This window comes from Cryptomeria japonica, chromosome 3 (genome assembly GCF_030272615.1).
Source record: "Cryptomeria japonica chromosome 3, Sugi_1.0, whole genome shotgun sequence".
Classification (NCBI taxonomy): Eukaryota; Viridiplantae; Streptophyta; class Pinopsida; order Cupressales; family Cupressaceae; genus Cryptomeria; species Cryptomeria japonica.
The window spans coordinates 166,222,013-166,241,045 of record NC_081407.1 but is presented as its reverse complement, the minus strand read 5'-3'; the positions used below and the strand labels follow the sequence as shown (position 1 = coordinate 166,241,045).

The 19,033-nt window shown below is 35.7% G+C and overlaps 1 protein-coding gene across 1 annotated transcript; it reads right to left on the bottom strand.

Annotated features, from left to right (window-relative positions):
• Window positions 1–14,926: 14,926 nt before the first annotated feature.
• Window positions 14,927–16,670, bottom strand: LOC131048323 (ethylene-responsive transcription factor WIN1). The gene is made up of 2 exons (XM_057982237.1): window positions 16,497–16,670; window positions 14,927–15,517 (listed from the first exon to the last, which is right to left on the bottom strand). Exons 1-2 carry the CDS (start codon window positions 16,574–16,576, stop codon window positions 15,019–15,021), a joined length of 579 nt encoding a protein of 192 aa, XP_057838220.1. The 5' UTR covers window positions 16,577–16,670; the 3' UTR covers window positions 14,927–15,018.
• Between the last annotated feature and the right edge of the window lie 2,363 nt (window positions 16,671–19,033).

Here is a 19,033-nt window from a genome sequence, read left to right as displayed (position 1 = left end):
TCCCACCGTTGTTTTTCCCTTAACCATGTTTTCCATGTCAAAAATCTTGGTGTTGTGTGTTGTGTTGTTAATTTGCTTATCTGTTTTATTATTGCAGTTTATCAGCTCTATGTTTTGTGATTAAGTTTGGTATTTCGGTAAAGACTGATTCATCCCCACTCCCAGTCTTCCTTCTTGGTTGCTGCTAACAATTGGTATTAGAGCTAGATCCTCCGTTAGAAGCTTGACTGTTTGAAGAGATCTGGGATGACAGCTCAATGTGTTATCTTTAAGAAGGACAGTCTAAGATTTGATGGAAGTAACTATGCTATATGGAAGAACCAAAAGGACGGGCATTTGAAATGTCTTGGAGAAGATTACTAGAAGATTACAAAGAATACCTAGATATTGTTCCTCATAATGGATCATCTACTCATGATGAGATCAAGGAAGTTGAATACAATATTAGAGTGAAGGAAGCATTGCTTAGTGCCCTGACTGATTCTGAGATGACAAATCTGATGGGACTTCAGACCACACATGAGATCTTGGAGAAGCTTGAGATCCTGTATGAAGGAGACAAATAGGTGAAAGATGCTAAGTTGCAAAGTTTAAAAGGAAAGTTTGAGACATTGAAGATGGGAGATGATGAGAACATACACTCTTTCATGGATAAGGTGAATGATCTTGTCCTAGGAATCAGATGTGTCGGTGGAACCATTGAGGAAGATGAAATTGTTGCTAAGGTGCTGAGACATTTGCCTCCTACTTATAAACATAAGGTTGTTGCTATTGATGAGATCCAGAGTGTGACTACAGTGACAAGAGATATGCTGGTTGGAAAGATTATTGCATTTGAGCTGAGAGAGTTTGGAGAATCACATGGAAAGTCTAAGATTTCATTTAGACCATCTGCATCTATATCTGGTAAGAAGAAATATGATCCTGATGAGTGCAGAATATCTAGATATGAGAGAGATGGAAGAGCAAGAAAGAGAGCTGGATGAACTTGACGCATTGATTTCCTAAAGGTTTCGGTAAGTATGATGGAAAGTTGCCTTTGAAATGTTTCTCTTGTAATACATAGGATATTTTTCTTCTAGATGCCTGGAGAGAATGGCTAAGTATGACAGACATGATAAGTTTGATAAACATGATAGGAATGATAGATATGAGAAGCACGAGAAGTATGATAAGCCTTACAAGCCTAACCAGAAGTATAGGAATTAGAAGAACTGTTATTATGCTATTGATGAAGCTATTACAGATGAAGAATTAGAAGGAGATGAAGTTGTATTCCTTGTCATTAAGGAAGATGAACCTGTAACTGTTGATTCCACTAGCTGTACTATTGAGGAGAAAGATTTAGCTACTAAAGTTGAAGAGAAAGATGAATGAGTAATTGAGAGTGGTTGTTCACATCATATGACCAGTGATAAAAGAAAATTTGTGAGTATGGAAATGTATGACAATCCAAATGAGTCACATCATCATAAATTCAAAACACATTTCTTAAAGACCATTGCAGTACCACAAGTAATAAAACTACTCGGATACCAGAATTGTTCAGGCAGATAAATTTGTCAAGGAAAGAAGGAATTGGTGCTACAGGGGTCACATAATTCTTCATGGAAAGAAGTAAAAACTTTAAGTGCTTCTTAGAATTTATTGTCTTCTTTTGAATTGAACATAAAGATGGAAGCTTCGTCGTCTAGGAAAGATAAAACAAAGAAGAACAAAGAGCCTCACCCTCCTGAAACCAAAGAAGAAAAGCCAAAATTATAGAAAAAGGAAGGTCGGCCCTTAGATCGGGACCTAATAGACCAATTCCCTCTCTCAAGTCACCGGTCTAGAAAGATTAAGAATGATAATGAGGGATTGAAAGATAGATTTGAAAACATAGGGGACATTTGGATAGAGGTTCGAGGGCATGAATTGTTCATTTTTAGCTATGCTAGAAGGTTTGCAGTAGAACCAGTGTGCAATATTTGGAAGTTGAAGCTAGGGAGACTTATCATTCCCAACGTCTTTGTGAATGTAGAGTTGATAACAGCATTGGTAGATAGGTATGACCCACAAACGCAAACCATATGTGACTATAAAGGGAACTGCCTATTGCCGATTAGTAAAGAGCACATTGAGAAATTTTTCGGTCTGGAATGGGGATATGAGGATGATGTTGATGCCAAAAAGTTGGTGGACGAGTAATTAAACATGGAGAGAACATATGAATGATGGATACTCCCACCACACAAACCGAAGACCGAAGGAGCTTTGACTTTGTTTGCAGATACTGACAAAGCCCCATTTGATGTTAACTTGTTTTCTCCCTACTTTAAGTTCACCTATTATTGTACTCCACAAGTGTTGGTCATGGAAACCTCCCCATTAATGGAAATTGCTACTATGGTGATTTGTGTCGACATCTAGTCAAAGGACCCAAGGACCTTTTATTATGCTTCTTACTTAGCTCGTGTCATCAACCATGGGTTAGAAAAATTAAAGGGAGATAGGGGCAATGTGAATTTCAGATACTACTCTCACCTTATGCATATGTTGCTATGCGTTGGTTAAGATATAGGTCCATGGACTCAAGGTATGTCCATTAGGGAATATGATAGAGCAAGAATCCGCAAGCCAGTGTAATTATGGTTATCAGCCTAGGACCAAAGATAAATTAACAACCATTACATGCACTTTGAAGAATATTTTGTGAAACCGTTATATAAGTTTCTTGGACATCCATGTGATTTTTCACTTTCCCCTCTGGTTAAGAAATTCCTTTGACCTAAAGATTTTGATGAAGAATGCCACATTACCCATAACTGGGGCGATTGGTACTATTTCTTGGATTACACACAGATTAGGGTGTATGGTTTCAAGGGAGAACCTTACTCATTGCATGTGACTATCTCAGACAGAATTGCTTATTTGAAAATCATTAGGCAATTGTTTATAGCCAGTGCCAAAAATCTTATAGATCATGGGAAGCAAACAATTGTGCCTAGCTTGTTGTCCTTTTCTGATTTTCTTGTTAAGAGTTCAAAAATTTATGGTTTACTACAAAATAAGTTAGAATATTTCCACCTTGTGAAAGGAGACCCCAGGCCCAACTTTGATCCAGAAGGATATATGCGGGGGGCTAGAATGTCATAGAGATTGAAAGCCATAGAACATGTGCCATTAATGATTGATGACTTCATCGGGAATGTGGAAAGTGAGGAAGAAATCAAGAAGAGGTCGATGCACGATAAGGTAGCTAAAGCATATGAATGGAAATTGAGGAGGGGCAAGATCAACGAAGAAATCCTAGAAGTAATTGATGACCCCGTGGCCAAAGAGAACAAAATAAAGTCTCATGAATTGGAGATTCTAGATAATGTAGTGCCATTGTATGTCTTTAGAGAAAGGATTAAAGATTCTAGGGAGACTACACCCATTGCCCACTTATCCCCTAAATCCATTGTTGAATTTGTTAACATAGAAGAAGATGTGCCACCCACCGGGTTTGGACTTGATCATGACATGGATCTAGCAACAGGACAACCCTATGAGATGGAAATTGATGATGTCAGAATCCTCAAGCATGAGGAATTTGTTTTAGATCAGGAGTTTGTTAACACTCCTGAGTTTGAAACATTCTTATATCAATACAAAGGTAGGATGATTAGGCATCAGATGGGAAACATGATAGAGGAAGACACTCTACGAATCCTGTAGGAGGAAATCAATGCTGAGAAAAGAGAAATGACCCCTGAAAGAGGAGGACAACTCCTCAAGGATGCTGGTGTGATAATTTACCCTGGGTGAGAAATGAAAGCGGTTATTATGTTTGACAAATTCAGGAGAAAGCAACACAATGACAAGCAATTGTTACCAAAGGAGGTTGATAGGATCTTTATAGGTTCAGGGTATGATCCAAAGTAGAAGGACTTTTTGCTATGGGCTCTATATCCAAGAAGCAAGAGACTTCTGTTGGTAGACACAAATGAAGCATTTGCCCACCTCATGATCCATCAAGTTGGAAAAATAGACCCCAAGATCACTGCCTAGTTAAATCTCCATGTTGCAAAGATAAACAAAGAACAAGTTGAGTTCTTGGAGAGGGAAAACCAAACTGTCAAAGGCCTTTATTAGAAAGCGCAGGAACAGAAACAATATTGGTAGGATAAGACATTACAGTTTGAATTGGCCCCAAGGATTACAGAGGTTAGACTTGCTACTTATGAAACTGATAAAGATATACTTGAAACAATCCAGGACATTTCATATTGGAGGTATAAGAGCGAGAAGGGGAGTAGATTGCTCAAATTTGCATAGGCTCGCACTATCAAGCTTGTTGATGACATAATTGATGCTCATTTTAAGGTTCTTCTAAAGTATTCTGAAGACTTCTGGAAGATGCACATTGGTAACATGAAAGCATGCACAGAACATATGAGGTTGCACGAACGGATCCAGGAGATCATGACCACTCATGACTCTATGACTCCAGAGGATAAGAATGAAGCAGATTCCCTGCTGAAGGCACACAATGAATTTGGGGACAAGTTGAAAAATGCCATCCAATTCCTAGAGAATGAACAATAGATCCAATTTCTAGCCATATTCCATGATGGATAACTCATGTCGTTGGGAGACTGGCAACTTCAATTGACAGGTTTCATGAGCACAACCAGAGGACTAGTTGATGAGGATGGGGATCTAGCTCCATATGTGATCCAGAAGATAGAGAGATCCTATACCATGGAGAGTGCAATGAAGAAATGGACCTCAGACTTCAAGTCTAACCAGGATGATGATTATAGCAACCATATTGGCATACTTAATTTTTTTATGTCTAAGTTTAACAAACTATAGTTATTTAGTTCAAAAGGGGTGCACCCCTTCATTTCAAAAGACTCATGATTCTCATATATATGAGAAGGTTTTGTAATACTAGTCATCATCTTATATTTTTAGATCTCTGCAAGAATTTATCAAGACTTTGTTAATGAAATACTAAACACTTTTCTTTCTTTTGTGCAAGTTGTAGAACATAATGTCGTGGGTATCAATTCCTTGTGATATTATCTACAATAGATAAGTTTGCTTGAATTTATTGGTGTGGAATGCTGGTGAATGTAATGTCCCTTCTTATTAATTCTTAAGAGTAAGGAATTATTTAATCACAGATGACTTCTTTTTTTAATTAATTAACTCAAAACCTTCATGAGAACTGATATATACAATAGTGGTTACCACTTACACTAAGAATGATGGTTATAATCTGTTATATTGATATATTTATCCCTCTAATTGGTACAGTTGATATCTGAAGCGATTTATGATCTGCAATTATTATTGTGTTAGGATGAAAGTGATACTCATAACTCATAATGTATGGTCCCTATCAAACTGATAACATATAATATATTTGCTATGTCTGAAATAATCGTGGGGGTTATGCAATGACAATGTTCTGGTTAATGTTATGGAAATATCATTCTACTGTCCCTAATACAACTATAAACTTATGTTATCAGTCTTCTCTGTGTCTCTTATGGGGATGATGATTAATTATTGTTGTCTAATTATTCCTTTGAAGTATGCAAATAATGGTGTTGTTTCTAATTGTTGACTTCTAATCGTGCCACCTGAATATGCAAATGGTAGTTGCTTGCTTTTGGTTGATTTAACCATAGATACTAGTAAAAATAATCAGAAAAACCTTATTTGTACTACATAGATTAGTTATCTGTGATCAACCTCATGTATGGAAGCTTATCTAATAGTAAAAAAAAAATTAAAAATTATTGTTTATTAAATGGTTCATATAGCTTGTCTTTGTTAAATGTCAAATGATCAAACTTAAATACAACATGTCCATTAATTTTGAAGTCATCATGCTCCAGGACTGAGTTGCAAACTTATGTTGTGCATAGGGGTCGAAGATTTTGTAATGTTCCCTATTTGATGTTGTCATAGTTCAAATTATTTATCAATCATTAAAGAATAAATTATCAATTTATCATACTAGACAATTAATTTTTTCATCCCTAATCCCTAATTCTTAATTCAAAGTACCAACCTTTGTTACTACTTCAGTTTTAAGGAAGGAGGAGGATATGTATGTTACCAAAGTGCTTAGAGACCAAATACAATAGGTTCCCTCAAATTTTATAGATCCAAGCCCTTGCCTATCTTGGGTCTATACCCTCAAGGCTTATGGGTCGATGATCCCCACCCTCTCTTGGGACTTAACCAATTGCTTGGATTTAGACTTCCCCTCTTTGGAACATCTCATTCCCATCTTCTTAAGTACTGGCAGTAATAGCATGGTTTAGACTATAAGCATACTAATTTCTTATGTATTATGAATATATATTATTATTATTTATTATTAAATTATATTTCGAAGTAGGGACATTACAGTGAATGTTATCTTTAATTTGATTAAATATTCAATTTGATCATCAGAAGTATGTTGGCACAAAAGAAAAAACAAGTACTAAAAGACGTAAGAAAAGTAAAGGTTTCATAGCACTAACCTCAAGTTGAACACAACTACTATTATGAATAGCATTCACATACTGCTTGAATTCATCATCATTACTATCAATATCAGCAGCTCTATTGTCATCAAGGTGTTTTTGTTTTTTTGTTTCTTTGATAAAACTTCTCTGCATGTAGTTTAAAAAATTATCCATATGAGGAGTAATTAATTTTAAAAATAGTCAACAAAGGCAAAATTTCATAGATTTGTTGTTCTATATATGATCAAGATACATTTGCATACATATTCAAAATACAATATAAATATGATATAGGTGAGAATCAAAATATTGAGGGATAGACTCTTACGTGATCCGAATCCATGGAATCATGGTTATTCCATGCATAAATTATAGGCTTAATAGAGGCGGCCAACTGTGAAACGTTCTCAGTGATACTGTTTAAGCAACTCATTATATCTTCTAACCCTTAATTTGAGTTGACATGATTTTGTGAGGCTATTAGTGGGCGTTCAACATATGGATGTGAAATCTTTATGGATAAACTATATTTGCACTTCATACTACCTACTTCTCTATTACTGTTTTCCACCTAAAATACAATGTCAATTTTAACATATAGTCAGTCCAAAAAAAAATTCATTAAATAACACAATGTAGATTGAACCAAAAAGCCATACACTTACTCATAATTTGTCCATTTTGGCTTGCAACCTGTGTCGGCCAAATGACATATATTCAATGCTCACATTATCTCTTGCTCTCTTGCTTTTGTGACTCATTATCAAATATTCTTCATAATGCATGCTTTCTTTCAATGCCTCCCACTGTTTTGGAGATAGAGTGGAGTAGTCAAACCTCTCTTTTCCCTCCATGATTGCTTTTCTACAATTGTATCTAAAATTGTTCATCAAAAGTCTCATCTTGTTTTTATAATATTTTCTTGAGATTTGTCCACCAATAGTGTCAAAGGCATTTTCCATTTTTTTTAATAACATTTTCCACACTTTGTGGATCTTGGTCTGCAAAATTTGATTTACATATATCCAAATGGGCCCTACATCTTATGCCCAACACAATGGCCCACCTTGTAGCATTTTGCAATGGGTTCACCATCTCTTGACACCTCAACCAAGAATGCCTTCTTCCTTTTTGATTTTCTTTCTTTTACATTCTTCTCTATAGATCTATATAAATCTTGACTCAATCTTTTTATTTTAACAAAAGCGGCCACATCTTTTGTTAAACCACTACCAATATTTCTAGTTGATCTAGTACTTCCATCAAAAGTTACAGATGCAACAACTTCACTCTAAGCCACTAAAACTTCATGCCACATTATGTGTGGTATGAGTAGATAGATCAGTAGTGGTCTCTGCATATTTCTCTTCAAACACATCCTTTAAACTTGAATAAATCATCTGCAAATTCAATGTTCCTTTGCTCTCTTGTTTTTCAATAATCTCTCTTAGACTTTGTGTTAAGAGATCAATATGTGGTATATTAGGCTGCACATCACCATGTAGTATATCAGGTTGCACATCACCATGTGCATTGTGAGATTACACATCACCACAACTATAGTTTTCACCAAGTACATTTATTGAGTCACAAAAATATTGGCTTTTACGAGTTGGCCGCATTGTATCTTTACTTTCTTTTTGGTTTTTCTCTGCACTATTTTTCTTGGCTGAAAAACAAAAAAATGTATCATATCATGTCTTATGTACATAAAAATCTTGCCTGTAAGATTTTATTAAACGGTATTAAACAAATAATATAATACTTAGTGGATTTACAACTTGCTTGTTTGTCAAACCTAGATGAGATAAAAAAAATCATTATTTTTGGCCACACGTTCTTCACGAGAGCGCTCATAATCTATGATTGGAACTTTAGAAATATGATCACTATCATCTAATTTGTGCTGTAAATTCTTTTTCATCATTTCCTGATGTCCAAATAAACAATAATGTATAATTATCTCATCAAACCGAACAATTCACAAAGCATATCTCAGTGAATCATAGTTTGATACATAGAACAATGAATCATCTAGAGAAGGTATAAGGGAGTAACAAACCATACCATGGTAGTCATAGAACTAAAAGATTGTCAGTATATGGCAGTCCCAATAGATGCAAAGTAGTCCATGATACAAGGATAGAGTAAAGTATAGTCTAAAATAATGGCTATCTACAAAGACATTTCATCAAATGCTTGTCTTGAAGTCATTACTATTATAAGGCGCAACTAACAGTCACAGTGTAGCATGGTTACAAAGATTAAAGCTAACATATTCATATAGCAACTTTGCTCAACATTAAAGATTTCAAGCAAGTAGTAGTCAGAAATTTTGCGTCCTTACAACATAAAACAGTCTTAAAACAACATAAAAGTCTTAAATAAAAAGTCATACAATGGGGCTCATCAATAATCATCTGCATTGCCAACGAGATCAGAATCTTGATCACTAGTGTCTGCATCTGCTTGATTTTCTTCCTCGTTGTCATTTGAGAAATGTAATACATTCTCTCTCCCAATTTCTTCATTTTTAATCAAAATTTCTTCTTCAAATAGTTCCTCATTGTCTTCATCCACTTCTTCGAATGTTTCTTGTAAATTAGTATATTGCCCATCAGGCATTACATCGACAACTTCCATGAATTTTCGTTTCGAAGGAGACTCTATTTGAATGACATAAGACCATCTCGGGCTTCTTACATCATCAATTAGAAATGATTGGTTAATTTGATTAGGGGAAACATACGGCTCATCTGTCTCTGATCAAAATTGTCGTGTATTTGCACGCACAAATCCATACTCATCAAATTGTACCACGGATGGTCGGATCCACTTACATTTTAATAATACAAGACTATTTTTACCAATATCCACTTGAATAATATCTTGGATGAATCCAACATAAAATTTCTTCTCATTTCTATGAAGAAATTCAGCACTAACAACACAATCACAATTAGTCTTTCCTTTGTCTTTTTCTTCCACTCTTAAGTGACTACCATAGGCCCACATTCCACTAAAACTCATAGCCCATAAATGTGGAGATTGTGAAAGTTCACTTTCCTCTGTTGTTATATCGTGACCTCTTTCTTTTGCCTCATTGATTGCATTAGAAATCCATTCTTCAAATTTTAGAAAAGAATCTCCTCCAATCAAATCATGACGGCTGCGCTTTTGAGGTCGATGTTGCATCCAAGTTTGATTCTCTTCTTCATATTTTCTACATAAAATAATGACATACAAATAGTAAGATTAATAATATAAATGTGTAAATGCAATTGAGTAAATAAATTATTGTGTAATTTCTTTTTTACCTGCACCACTTATTGAACGAAGATGTGTTTTAAAGAGTAAAGGCATGTATTGCACTTCTTTCTTGATATGATAGCTTGAAGCGACATCCATTGCCTTCTAATACTTCACCTGCAACTCTATCATCGTCGTCATCATCCCATACATGTCGATTGACATTTTTAAAATCCTTCATATATTTTGTGCATCCCTCAAACATGTTGCCTTCTGGTTTTGCCCTAGTACAGACAATTTTTTTCAAAACCTTCATATATCGTTCTATAGGATACATCCATCTCGTTCTTATTGGGCCACAATGCTCTAGTTAATATTCTGATGAATTAATGATGAACAGTTAGTACCAAACCGGTACTGAGAGGGGGGGGTGAATCAGTACAGACAAAAAAATCTTCCTTGAACCAGTTTAACTGAGAACCCTACACTTTGACTGGCAAGCAATAACACCGGTCTAAACCAGATTACTATCGGTTAAGCACAGTGAAAAACATAAACCGGTAACTCAGATTTCCACACAATCTAACATCTTATTTCCACTTCACCCATAAGCATACACTAGTAATACTACAACAGAAATGTAAAGACTTACTGGTTCAACATGCTTTACTGCTTAACAGAGAATAACAAAGCATCACACATAACACAGATATTTTTCACATGGAAACCCAACTGGGAAAAACCACAGTGGGGATGAATACCCACAAGCTATTCTTTGAACCCTTTTGAATTCCACTCTGTTAGGAGCCTAGTTCAGTTAAAGACTTTACAATAGGTTTTGTTAGGAACCGATCCTGCTAGGGATCACCCGGTTAAGGGATGACTAACATACCCGATTAAGGGTTAAACCCTGTTAAAGGTTACCTTGTTAGAGGATTTTTAGAACTCAATGATTTTAAGTCACCCTGTCAAAGGATTTACAACAAGTCGGTTAAAGCTACCCTGTTAAGGGATTTTCCAACTGTTGAAGTGGTTAGAGGTCAACAAGTATTACAATGATCCGGTAACAACACTCAATGCCAATGCAGATCCACTTCAGTTCCTTCCTTCTGCACTCACACTCTGAAGGTATCTATTCTCATATCTGGTCTGGCAAGAATCATGTATCTTTGCACTTAGATACACACACAACATTTGCCAACAACCTCAACATGAAAAACAACATTGACCTTATAGGAAACAGATAGGTCGGTAGCATAAACCCTAAACCCTAAACATTTAGGTTAAGCAATTCAGTCAATTCAATCCTAACCGTTGATCATATTGCATTGATTACAACAGTCTTGAATAGATCTCAAGATGTTCTCCATCATTCGTTCTTCACCACTTCTTGGAAGCTGATAACCCATCACGCATTCTCCACCGTTTACAAAGACTTCACACATTCCCGAGGTAGATAGGATCAATCTCCTTCATGCAAGATCCTTCACGCACACAAGGCTAACGTGGTAACACAATCTGTTCTTCATTACAATGTTAGCACATCACACAATGTCATCGGTTGAATCACATAGGCATAGAACACTTCAACCAGAAACCCTAAATCTAAGACTACCAACCGGTAGTCATACCATATGAAACCTTGATACAAAACATTCCATATACCAGTTCACATTCCAACATACCGGTTCACTTGGACAACCGCTTCACTTTTTCACATATACCGGTTCACATTTTAACATACCGGTTCACTTGGATAGTCATACCGCTTCACTTTTTCACATATACCGGTTCTCTTGCAAGTGCTTACTTCAATATACCAGTTCACTCTTCATCATATTGACATCAATGATAACATACAATATCATCATGTCAACATACTTTGTAACTATGCCAACAAACTCCCCCTTTGGCATTGATGGCAATATGCAAAGATATCTCTGAGCTTCACATCTTCTCCCCCAATACTACAGATATCTTCTTCGCTTCACATCTTCTCCCCCTTTGACAACAATGCCAAAGTGAAGGCATAACCATGTATATTCTACTATGTTGCTCCCCCTAAGGAGTAGCATCCTTCAACACACCAATCCTGAGAAAAATATATCAATGTAAGTCCTGACTGATGTGGAGCACACACCTTCAATTCACCTCTTGAAGAGGTAGCACCCCTAATTCACCTCTCAAATAGGTAAAGGTAGCCTTCGATAGAGGCTTGGTGAATCTGTCTGCTAACTGCTCCTTACTAGAAACATGTTCCAGTACAACTTCTTTGTTCTGAACCTTTTCCCTTAAGAAATGATATTTAAGCTCAAAGTGCTTGGTTCTGGAATGTAAAACCGGATTCTTGGAGATGTTAATCGCACTTGTGTTGTCACAAAATATACTTACCGGTTCAGATACAGGAACTTTGAAGCCATTTAATACATGCTTCATCCAAATTGTCTGGGTGCAGTTCATAAATGCTGCAACATACTCCGCTTCTGCTGTAGACTGAGGGATACAACTTTGTTTCTTACTCATCCATGAGACTAGTCTTCCACCAAGAAAGAATGCACCACCAGTTGTGCTCTTCCGGTCGTCCACATTACCAGCCCAGTCGGCATCTGTAAACACTTTTAGGTTGAAATCATTACTGTATGGATACCATAATCCATAGTCAATAGTTCCATTTAGATATCTTAGAATCTGTTTGACTGCTACCAAGTGGGATTCTCTTGGGCTTTTCTGGAACCGTGCAGCAATGCCCACTGCATGTGCAATGTCTGGTCTGCTATGTACTACATAGTGCAATTTACCAATCATTGATCGATATTCCTTCTCATTTACCAACTCTGAGTCATCCTCTTTGGATAATTTACAACCGGTCACCATCAGTGTACCAAGCGGTTTGCTATCTTCCATGCCAAAGGTCTTCAACACCTCTTTGACATATTTGGACTGAGTGATAAAGATTCCATCTTTCATTTGTTGAATCTATAGTCCAATGAAGAACTTAATCTCCCCTATAAGTGACATCTCAAACTCTTTTGTCATCTCATTTGCAAAATCATGACTCATCTTGTCATCCCCTCCAAAGATTTTATCATCAACAAATACCTCACAGATCAAAATCTGATCTCCTTGTGACTTCAAGTAGATATTATTATCCTCACTTGTTCTCTCAAATCCAATCTTCACAAGATGGGAGTGCAAGTGTTCATACCATGCTCTAGGTGCCCGCTTTAGTCTATACAAGGCCTTATGTAGCCTACACACCATCTCACTGTCTTCTGATAGGGAAAACCCATCTGGTTGCTCTATATACACCTCCTCTTCTAGTATTCCATTCAGGAATGCAAACTTTACATCCATTTGATATACTTTGAATCCCTTGAATGTTGTATATGCAAGAAGCATATGAACTCCTTCCAATCTGGCTACTGGAGCAAAGGTTTCTCCATAGTCTTCTCCTTCTTCTTGGGCATATCCTTTACACACCAATCTGGCTTTGTTTCTAACCACTGAGCCATCTTCATTCAACTTACTTCTGAAAAAACCCATTTGGTTCCAATGACATTTTTATGCTCCGATCTGGGTACTAAAGACCATGTACCATTCTTTTCTATCTGGTCAAGTTCCTCTTCCATTGCCTTGATCCAGTCTTCATCTTTAAGAATCAATAAGAATCATAAAATACCTATCTCCCTGCACACTCCTAGTTTTCATAGGACCACACAAATCAGTATGCACAAGATCAAGTAAATCATTTGCAGTGAAAGGTTTACCTTTGAAGGTTGAGGAAGACATTTTCCCTAGTTGACACTCTCTGCACAAAGGATTCTCTGGTTTGCTCAGCATAGGCAATCCTCTAACTGCCTTGATCTTACTGGCCTTCACAATATTATCAAAGTTTACATGGTAGAGTCTCCTATGCCATATCTAGCTATCCTCAAACTTAGCCATTAGACATGTACTAACATTAGTATTTAGCTGAAATAGGTTACCTTTGGTCTGCATACCGGTAGCCATCGGTTCACCATTCTTTCCTTTGATTTTGCACACTCCATTTCTGAATTCCAAAGTGAGTCCATTATCATTCAGTTGATCAACACTCAAAAGGTTGTGTCTGAGACCTTCTACCCAATACACATTGTCAGCACTGCTTCTTCCATTCAGAGAGATGGACCCTTTGTCTTTTACCATACATGGTGCATCATTATCAAAACGAACCACACCACCATCATACTCTTCCAGAGATAGAAACTTACTCTGGTCACCAGTCATATGGTGAGAACAACCACTGTCAATAATCCACTCATTGGAATTATCAAAGCGGGAGACAAGAGCCTTCTTGTCTGACACATCTTCCTTGACTGCTACAAACACAATATCTTCATTTTCTTCATCTTCTGATTCCAAAAAAGATTTATGGCTACTAATAGATATTTGGTCCATTTAGGATGATATTTTTTGTTCAACATGGGCTAGGGATACTATGATTAAGTTTTGGTCAAACCTTTAGAATGTTAATTTTTAGACGCTTCTCACTAGACATGTTGATATGCAAGTTGCCTAATGAATCACACCTCCAAACTTTAATTATAAATAGATAAGAAACTAATTCACAAATTCTAAAAAAGAACAAAATTCCTACAATATTCCAATCAACCACTACATACTCACAAAACCAACAAACAATAACATGACTAAATTGTAACATAAGATTTTAATACATACATAAATCTATCCATGAAACCAAAAAATTACATCGATTCCTCTTTACTTTCTAATTGTCATTACAAGCAATCTAAATTCTTCCACCTCAATCAAAGACCTATGAACAAAGGCACGGACAAAATCAATGACTCTCATTAAAAAAAGCAAAAAAGTATCCCAAGTCCATTTGCTTTCATTTAATTTTGATCTAACTATTGAGTACCAATTTGTCATTCGTGGTGAGTTTGTTATAAGGTATTAATTATCCATTCATTGATTTATTGAAGGCTCGTTTAGTATACCAGTGTCTATAGGCACGCTGGATGCTCTTTCGACCAGAAACAATTTGCACAATTAAATAGACACAGCTATCATTTTGAGGGCGTTGAAGATTCCAGTAAGCTACCAAAGAATGAAAGAGAAATATAGCAGTCACTTCTCATTGCTAAGAATTTACCTTCACATATTACAACATTGATTGTGAAGTCTGGATGGCCAAGCTCACAATAGACTCTCATCAACCATCGAATATTAAAACCAGATTTTCCTGAGGGTGTTACATTTCTGTGGGAATTCACTAGGAAGAAAAAGAAGAAGAGAATTCAAGACAAGTGGGATGATCCAGAAGCTCCTCTATCATTTCCAATGCAATATCTTCCTCATTCAACACTGCATCTTTTGGAGGATTTGATGGACTAGGAGGATGGGGAGGAGGAAGGGAAGGAGGAGGAAGAGGAGGGGGAGAAGGAAGTGGTGGAGTAGAGCCCAATTGAACAGTCATAACCCATTGGGATTGGGAATGTTTTCCACCCTTTTTCTGCCATATTCCCAGATTAGACTTGTCTGTGTCCAATCGAAGGCAGGTGAGAGAAGATGATTGATCCTGCATTAGGGAAGCCACATAAATCCCTCGAAGCTTGGCCCTCAGCGCTGCAGAGAGAAGAGAAGATGATGGTTGTGGATTATATGCAAAGTTGGTCTTTGCTCGAGCTCCACACATTATGATTGCAGCCTCATCATATGCCCGAGCTGCATCGTCTGCCGTCTCAAATGTTCCCAACCATACTCTCGTTTTCCTACATCAACACAGCCATTCATGGATAAATATGGTTCTTGAATAAACAGAGAAGAGTAACTATACTTCAGATGTTCTCTTATATTTCAACAAAAATCTTCTAAATGCACTTGTATTGGGCTAACTTTCATGCCACTCCTTTAGACAATATAAACAACAGAAAATAGAGCTATGTGCAATTCCATGTCTCACTCTTACAACATAATGAATTTTTCTACGAAGGGAAAAAAATTAAAGTTTTATTTCATAATGTTGTTTCAGGAGGTTTTGTATCAATGTTTCAGGTCATTTCTTTGATAAAGAGCTAGGGAAGAAGAGAGTTTTGCATCAGTGTTGTTATTGTGATGGAATTTTGCATCAATGCTTTGAATCACATTCCATAATCTATCATCAAGAAGGTAAAGAGTTAGAGGAGAAGAATAGATCACTTTGTTCTTCTATAGCTTATCATTGGCCTGATGATCGATCATAGAATGATAAAAACATTGATACAGAAACTCCAACATAATCAAATTCAAAAATAATAAGCAGCAACAAAGACTCTCTTCTCAAATATGCATCATGGGGTTGCTTCTAGACTGAAAATCCTCATATCTTCTACTAGTATATGGCTGAAAGTAACAGTCTGGCACGTTTGTTAGTTCTTTGGGCATCCAAAATTCCTAATAAAAAATATAGTAAGATAGTTTGATCTCTTCTTAAACAATTATAAAATTTGTTGTTTGGAATTTTAGATGGAAATTGAGACTTTCTCATTAGAATCACTTGTGTAGGATTCGGTGTGAATCTATCTATTCTCTAATCAGATCAATGAAACCAAAAGAAAAGAAAAGAAAATTCCAATCTCCAGTAACTAAATGATTTGACTTAGAAGCATAGAAAATGCAAAATTTGACAGAATATATTATATCGCATTTAACTATTCTACGCTAGTAAGTATCAGTTCACTGGTTAAATAATTTCAAAGTTGGGCTTCTTACAAATTTGGATGGCGAATCTCAGAGACCCAGGAGCCCCAGTGACGTTGTCTCACACCTCTATATCTCTGCGGTTTCCTCATGATATGAGAAGAAAAACTCTTGGTACTATAAAACAATAAGTTGTGGAATCAAAACAGGAATTCGTTAGTGCTATGATGATGAAGATCTACGAGAAGAAAGGGATCACATTGCGTAGTAAATCACGGTGAGAAGAATGGAGAAATAGTAAGACTCCTAACATGTACTGTAAGGGTCTTAATGGATGTAGTTAGGTTGTAGAAGAAACTGTATAGAGATGCCTAAAATTACGGTACGGTGTACTTGCACTCCAGGCTATCTGGAATGAATCTGCACCTTTCATGTTTGAAAATACAATAGGTTAAGGTGGTACCCAGTTTGACCCTAAACCTAAAAAAAAAAAAAAAAGTTCTATTCAAACACCTATACAAATTAAAACACCCATTGTGTGTTTTTTCTTAGCCTTTTCTCATGAATCATGACTACGTACAATCTGCCAACCATGTTGTTGCTCTGTCATGTACTGTCAGACGTACTGCAAACCCAAAAAAAACTTACCACAAATGAACTCTCTTTCTTCCAGTTCTCTCCTCTTACGTAACTTATGGAAGGCTCAAAAACCAGCAATTTTTACAATAAAACAGGCATTAAGGAGATAGAGACATGGGAAGCTTTCATATATGGGGGAATTTGCAGGCTACACATGATCTTAATTGGCCTAAAGTTTTCCCATTTCTTGTTCATACTTCTTCACATACCTGGCAGGATTGCCAGCCAGTCACTATTGATCTAAATATGTGAAATATGTGAGCAGGGAGCACCTGCACGTCTACTATAAATGAAAGCATGTTATATTGGGTCCGCTGGGTGTTGTATTAATGGTGTAAGAGGATTTGACTTGTAGCTCAAGACACATTTTAAATGACTTCTGATATGCAAATGGTCCCTGATTATGTCAAATCACGCATTTGATGAAGGCATTAAGGAGGTGCCACTTTGCCTAGGAATGACAGTATGTATAGTGACATGTGAACGAAGATAGTTCTAAATGCCTTCCCCATATTGGCTCTGTTTTATCTCTGTCAAAGGCATGGAAAAGGTCATTTTCCTCCCCTTGGAAGGAAGCATTTGCTATCACAATGTTGACTTCAGCCCGCACAACACATTCAATTTTACATCTAGACTGCAGCATATTTGCTTTCTCTTCTTTGTTAGTGGTCTGCAAAGGGACACAACAACAACAAATAAGACAATTTGGTTGTACTTAATAGGTAGTTGGTGAGGAAAGCTCTTAAATTTGAGTAGTACATACATTGTTTGATCTCTACATTTATTAAATGTAAATAATGAGTTGGTACTTCTACAACTGTCTCTGGTATTCTCATCGTCTTGTAGAAGATTTGAATTCAGTTGGCATTCTCATCTCATCTTAAGTAAAATAGTAAAACTGTAGTTTCTAATAATGGTGGACCTTAAGTTTATTGATTTATACGGCAATGTATATGTACAATTGATATTAAATATTATAATAATGAAACATGTGAACAATTTAAATCTTTTGTTTTATTATCAGTATGATTTGTAAAATTTATGTCATTAGCATGATTTTGTTTACATATCATAAAAGATTTTAAATATAAAAGGTTTGATCAGTATTTGTACATTAAGAATAAAAACTTTGTGCATTAAGTCATCTTTTATTGGTTTGTCAATGTGATGTCATGTGGTTTGTTACTTTCTCAATCTAATAGACATTTTGTTCAATTATTGATATTGAGCATCAAACTATTAAGATCTTTTTCACATCTACTTGTACAATACTTTTTAAAGGATTGAACTTTAAAATGTATATTTATACTATCATGACTGCTATTTCCAATTAACTATTAGTCCCATCCCTTATTTCTCATTGAACCTCTTGACTTGCATTGTTAATAGACTCCATAACTTTACTTCTATATATTTCTAAATTAAAATATATTTGAAATAATAAGAAAAATCATATTTCATGTTCTACCACCTAAAGATTTACATAAAAGATATAATCATATTTTATCATCATTTGTACGCTTATATTCAACTCTCATTTTTGAGATGGAAAAAAGGTCTTTTCATTAGATAATAGAGGTGTGTTTAATTTAAGTGTGTGATTATCTTTTAAATCAAACAAATTTGATAAGAATAGTATTGTATATAATATGAATGTTAATTTTTTTAGTTATAGACATATATCATGTGAGTAATGTTCATTTGAATAAACACTATTTAATTGTAATTCAAAAGTAAATAGCTATTCAAATGAAAAATCATCAATATTATTGCAAAAAAACTTAACATGTTATTAATCTTCTCCTTTTTTATTAGTAATTGATATATATTTTAATAATATTAAAAATAAAGATGTACAAAAAGATAGTTATGTGTTGTAGCATCGAACATACTTCATGCTCAAAAACATAAACTTGTCATCAACCTACTAGCTGTCTCTTAGAATTAAATATAAACAACCCTTTAGAAAT

Excerpts from the sequence above, each read along its gene's own strand:
- LOC131048323 (XM_057982237.1), bottom strand. The coding sequence starts at position 16,576 with ATGAGGAAACCGCAGAGATATAGAGGTGTGAGACAACGTCACTGGGGC. Across the intron at positions 15,518-16,496 it reads GAGATTCGCCATCCAAATTT|GAAAACGAGAGTATGGTTGG; the intron begins GTAAGAAGCCCA and ends GTGTTGATGTAG.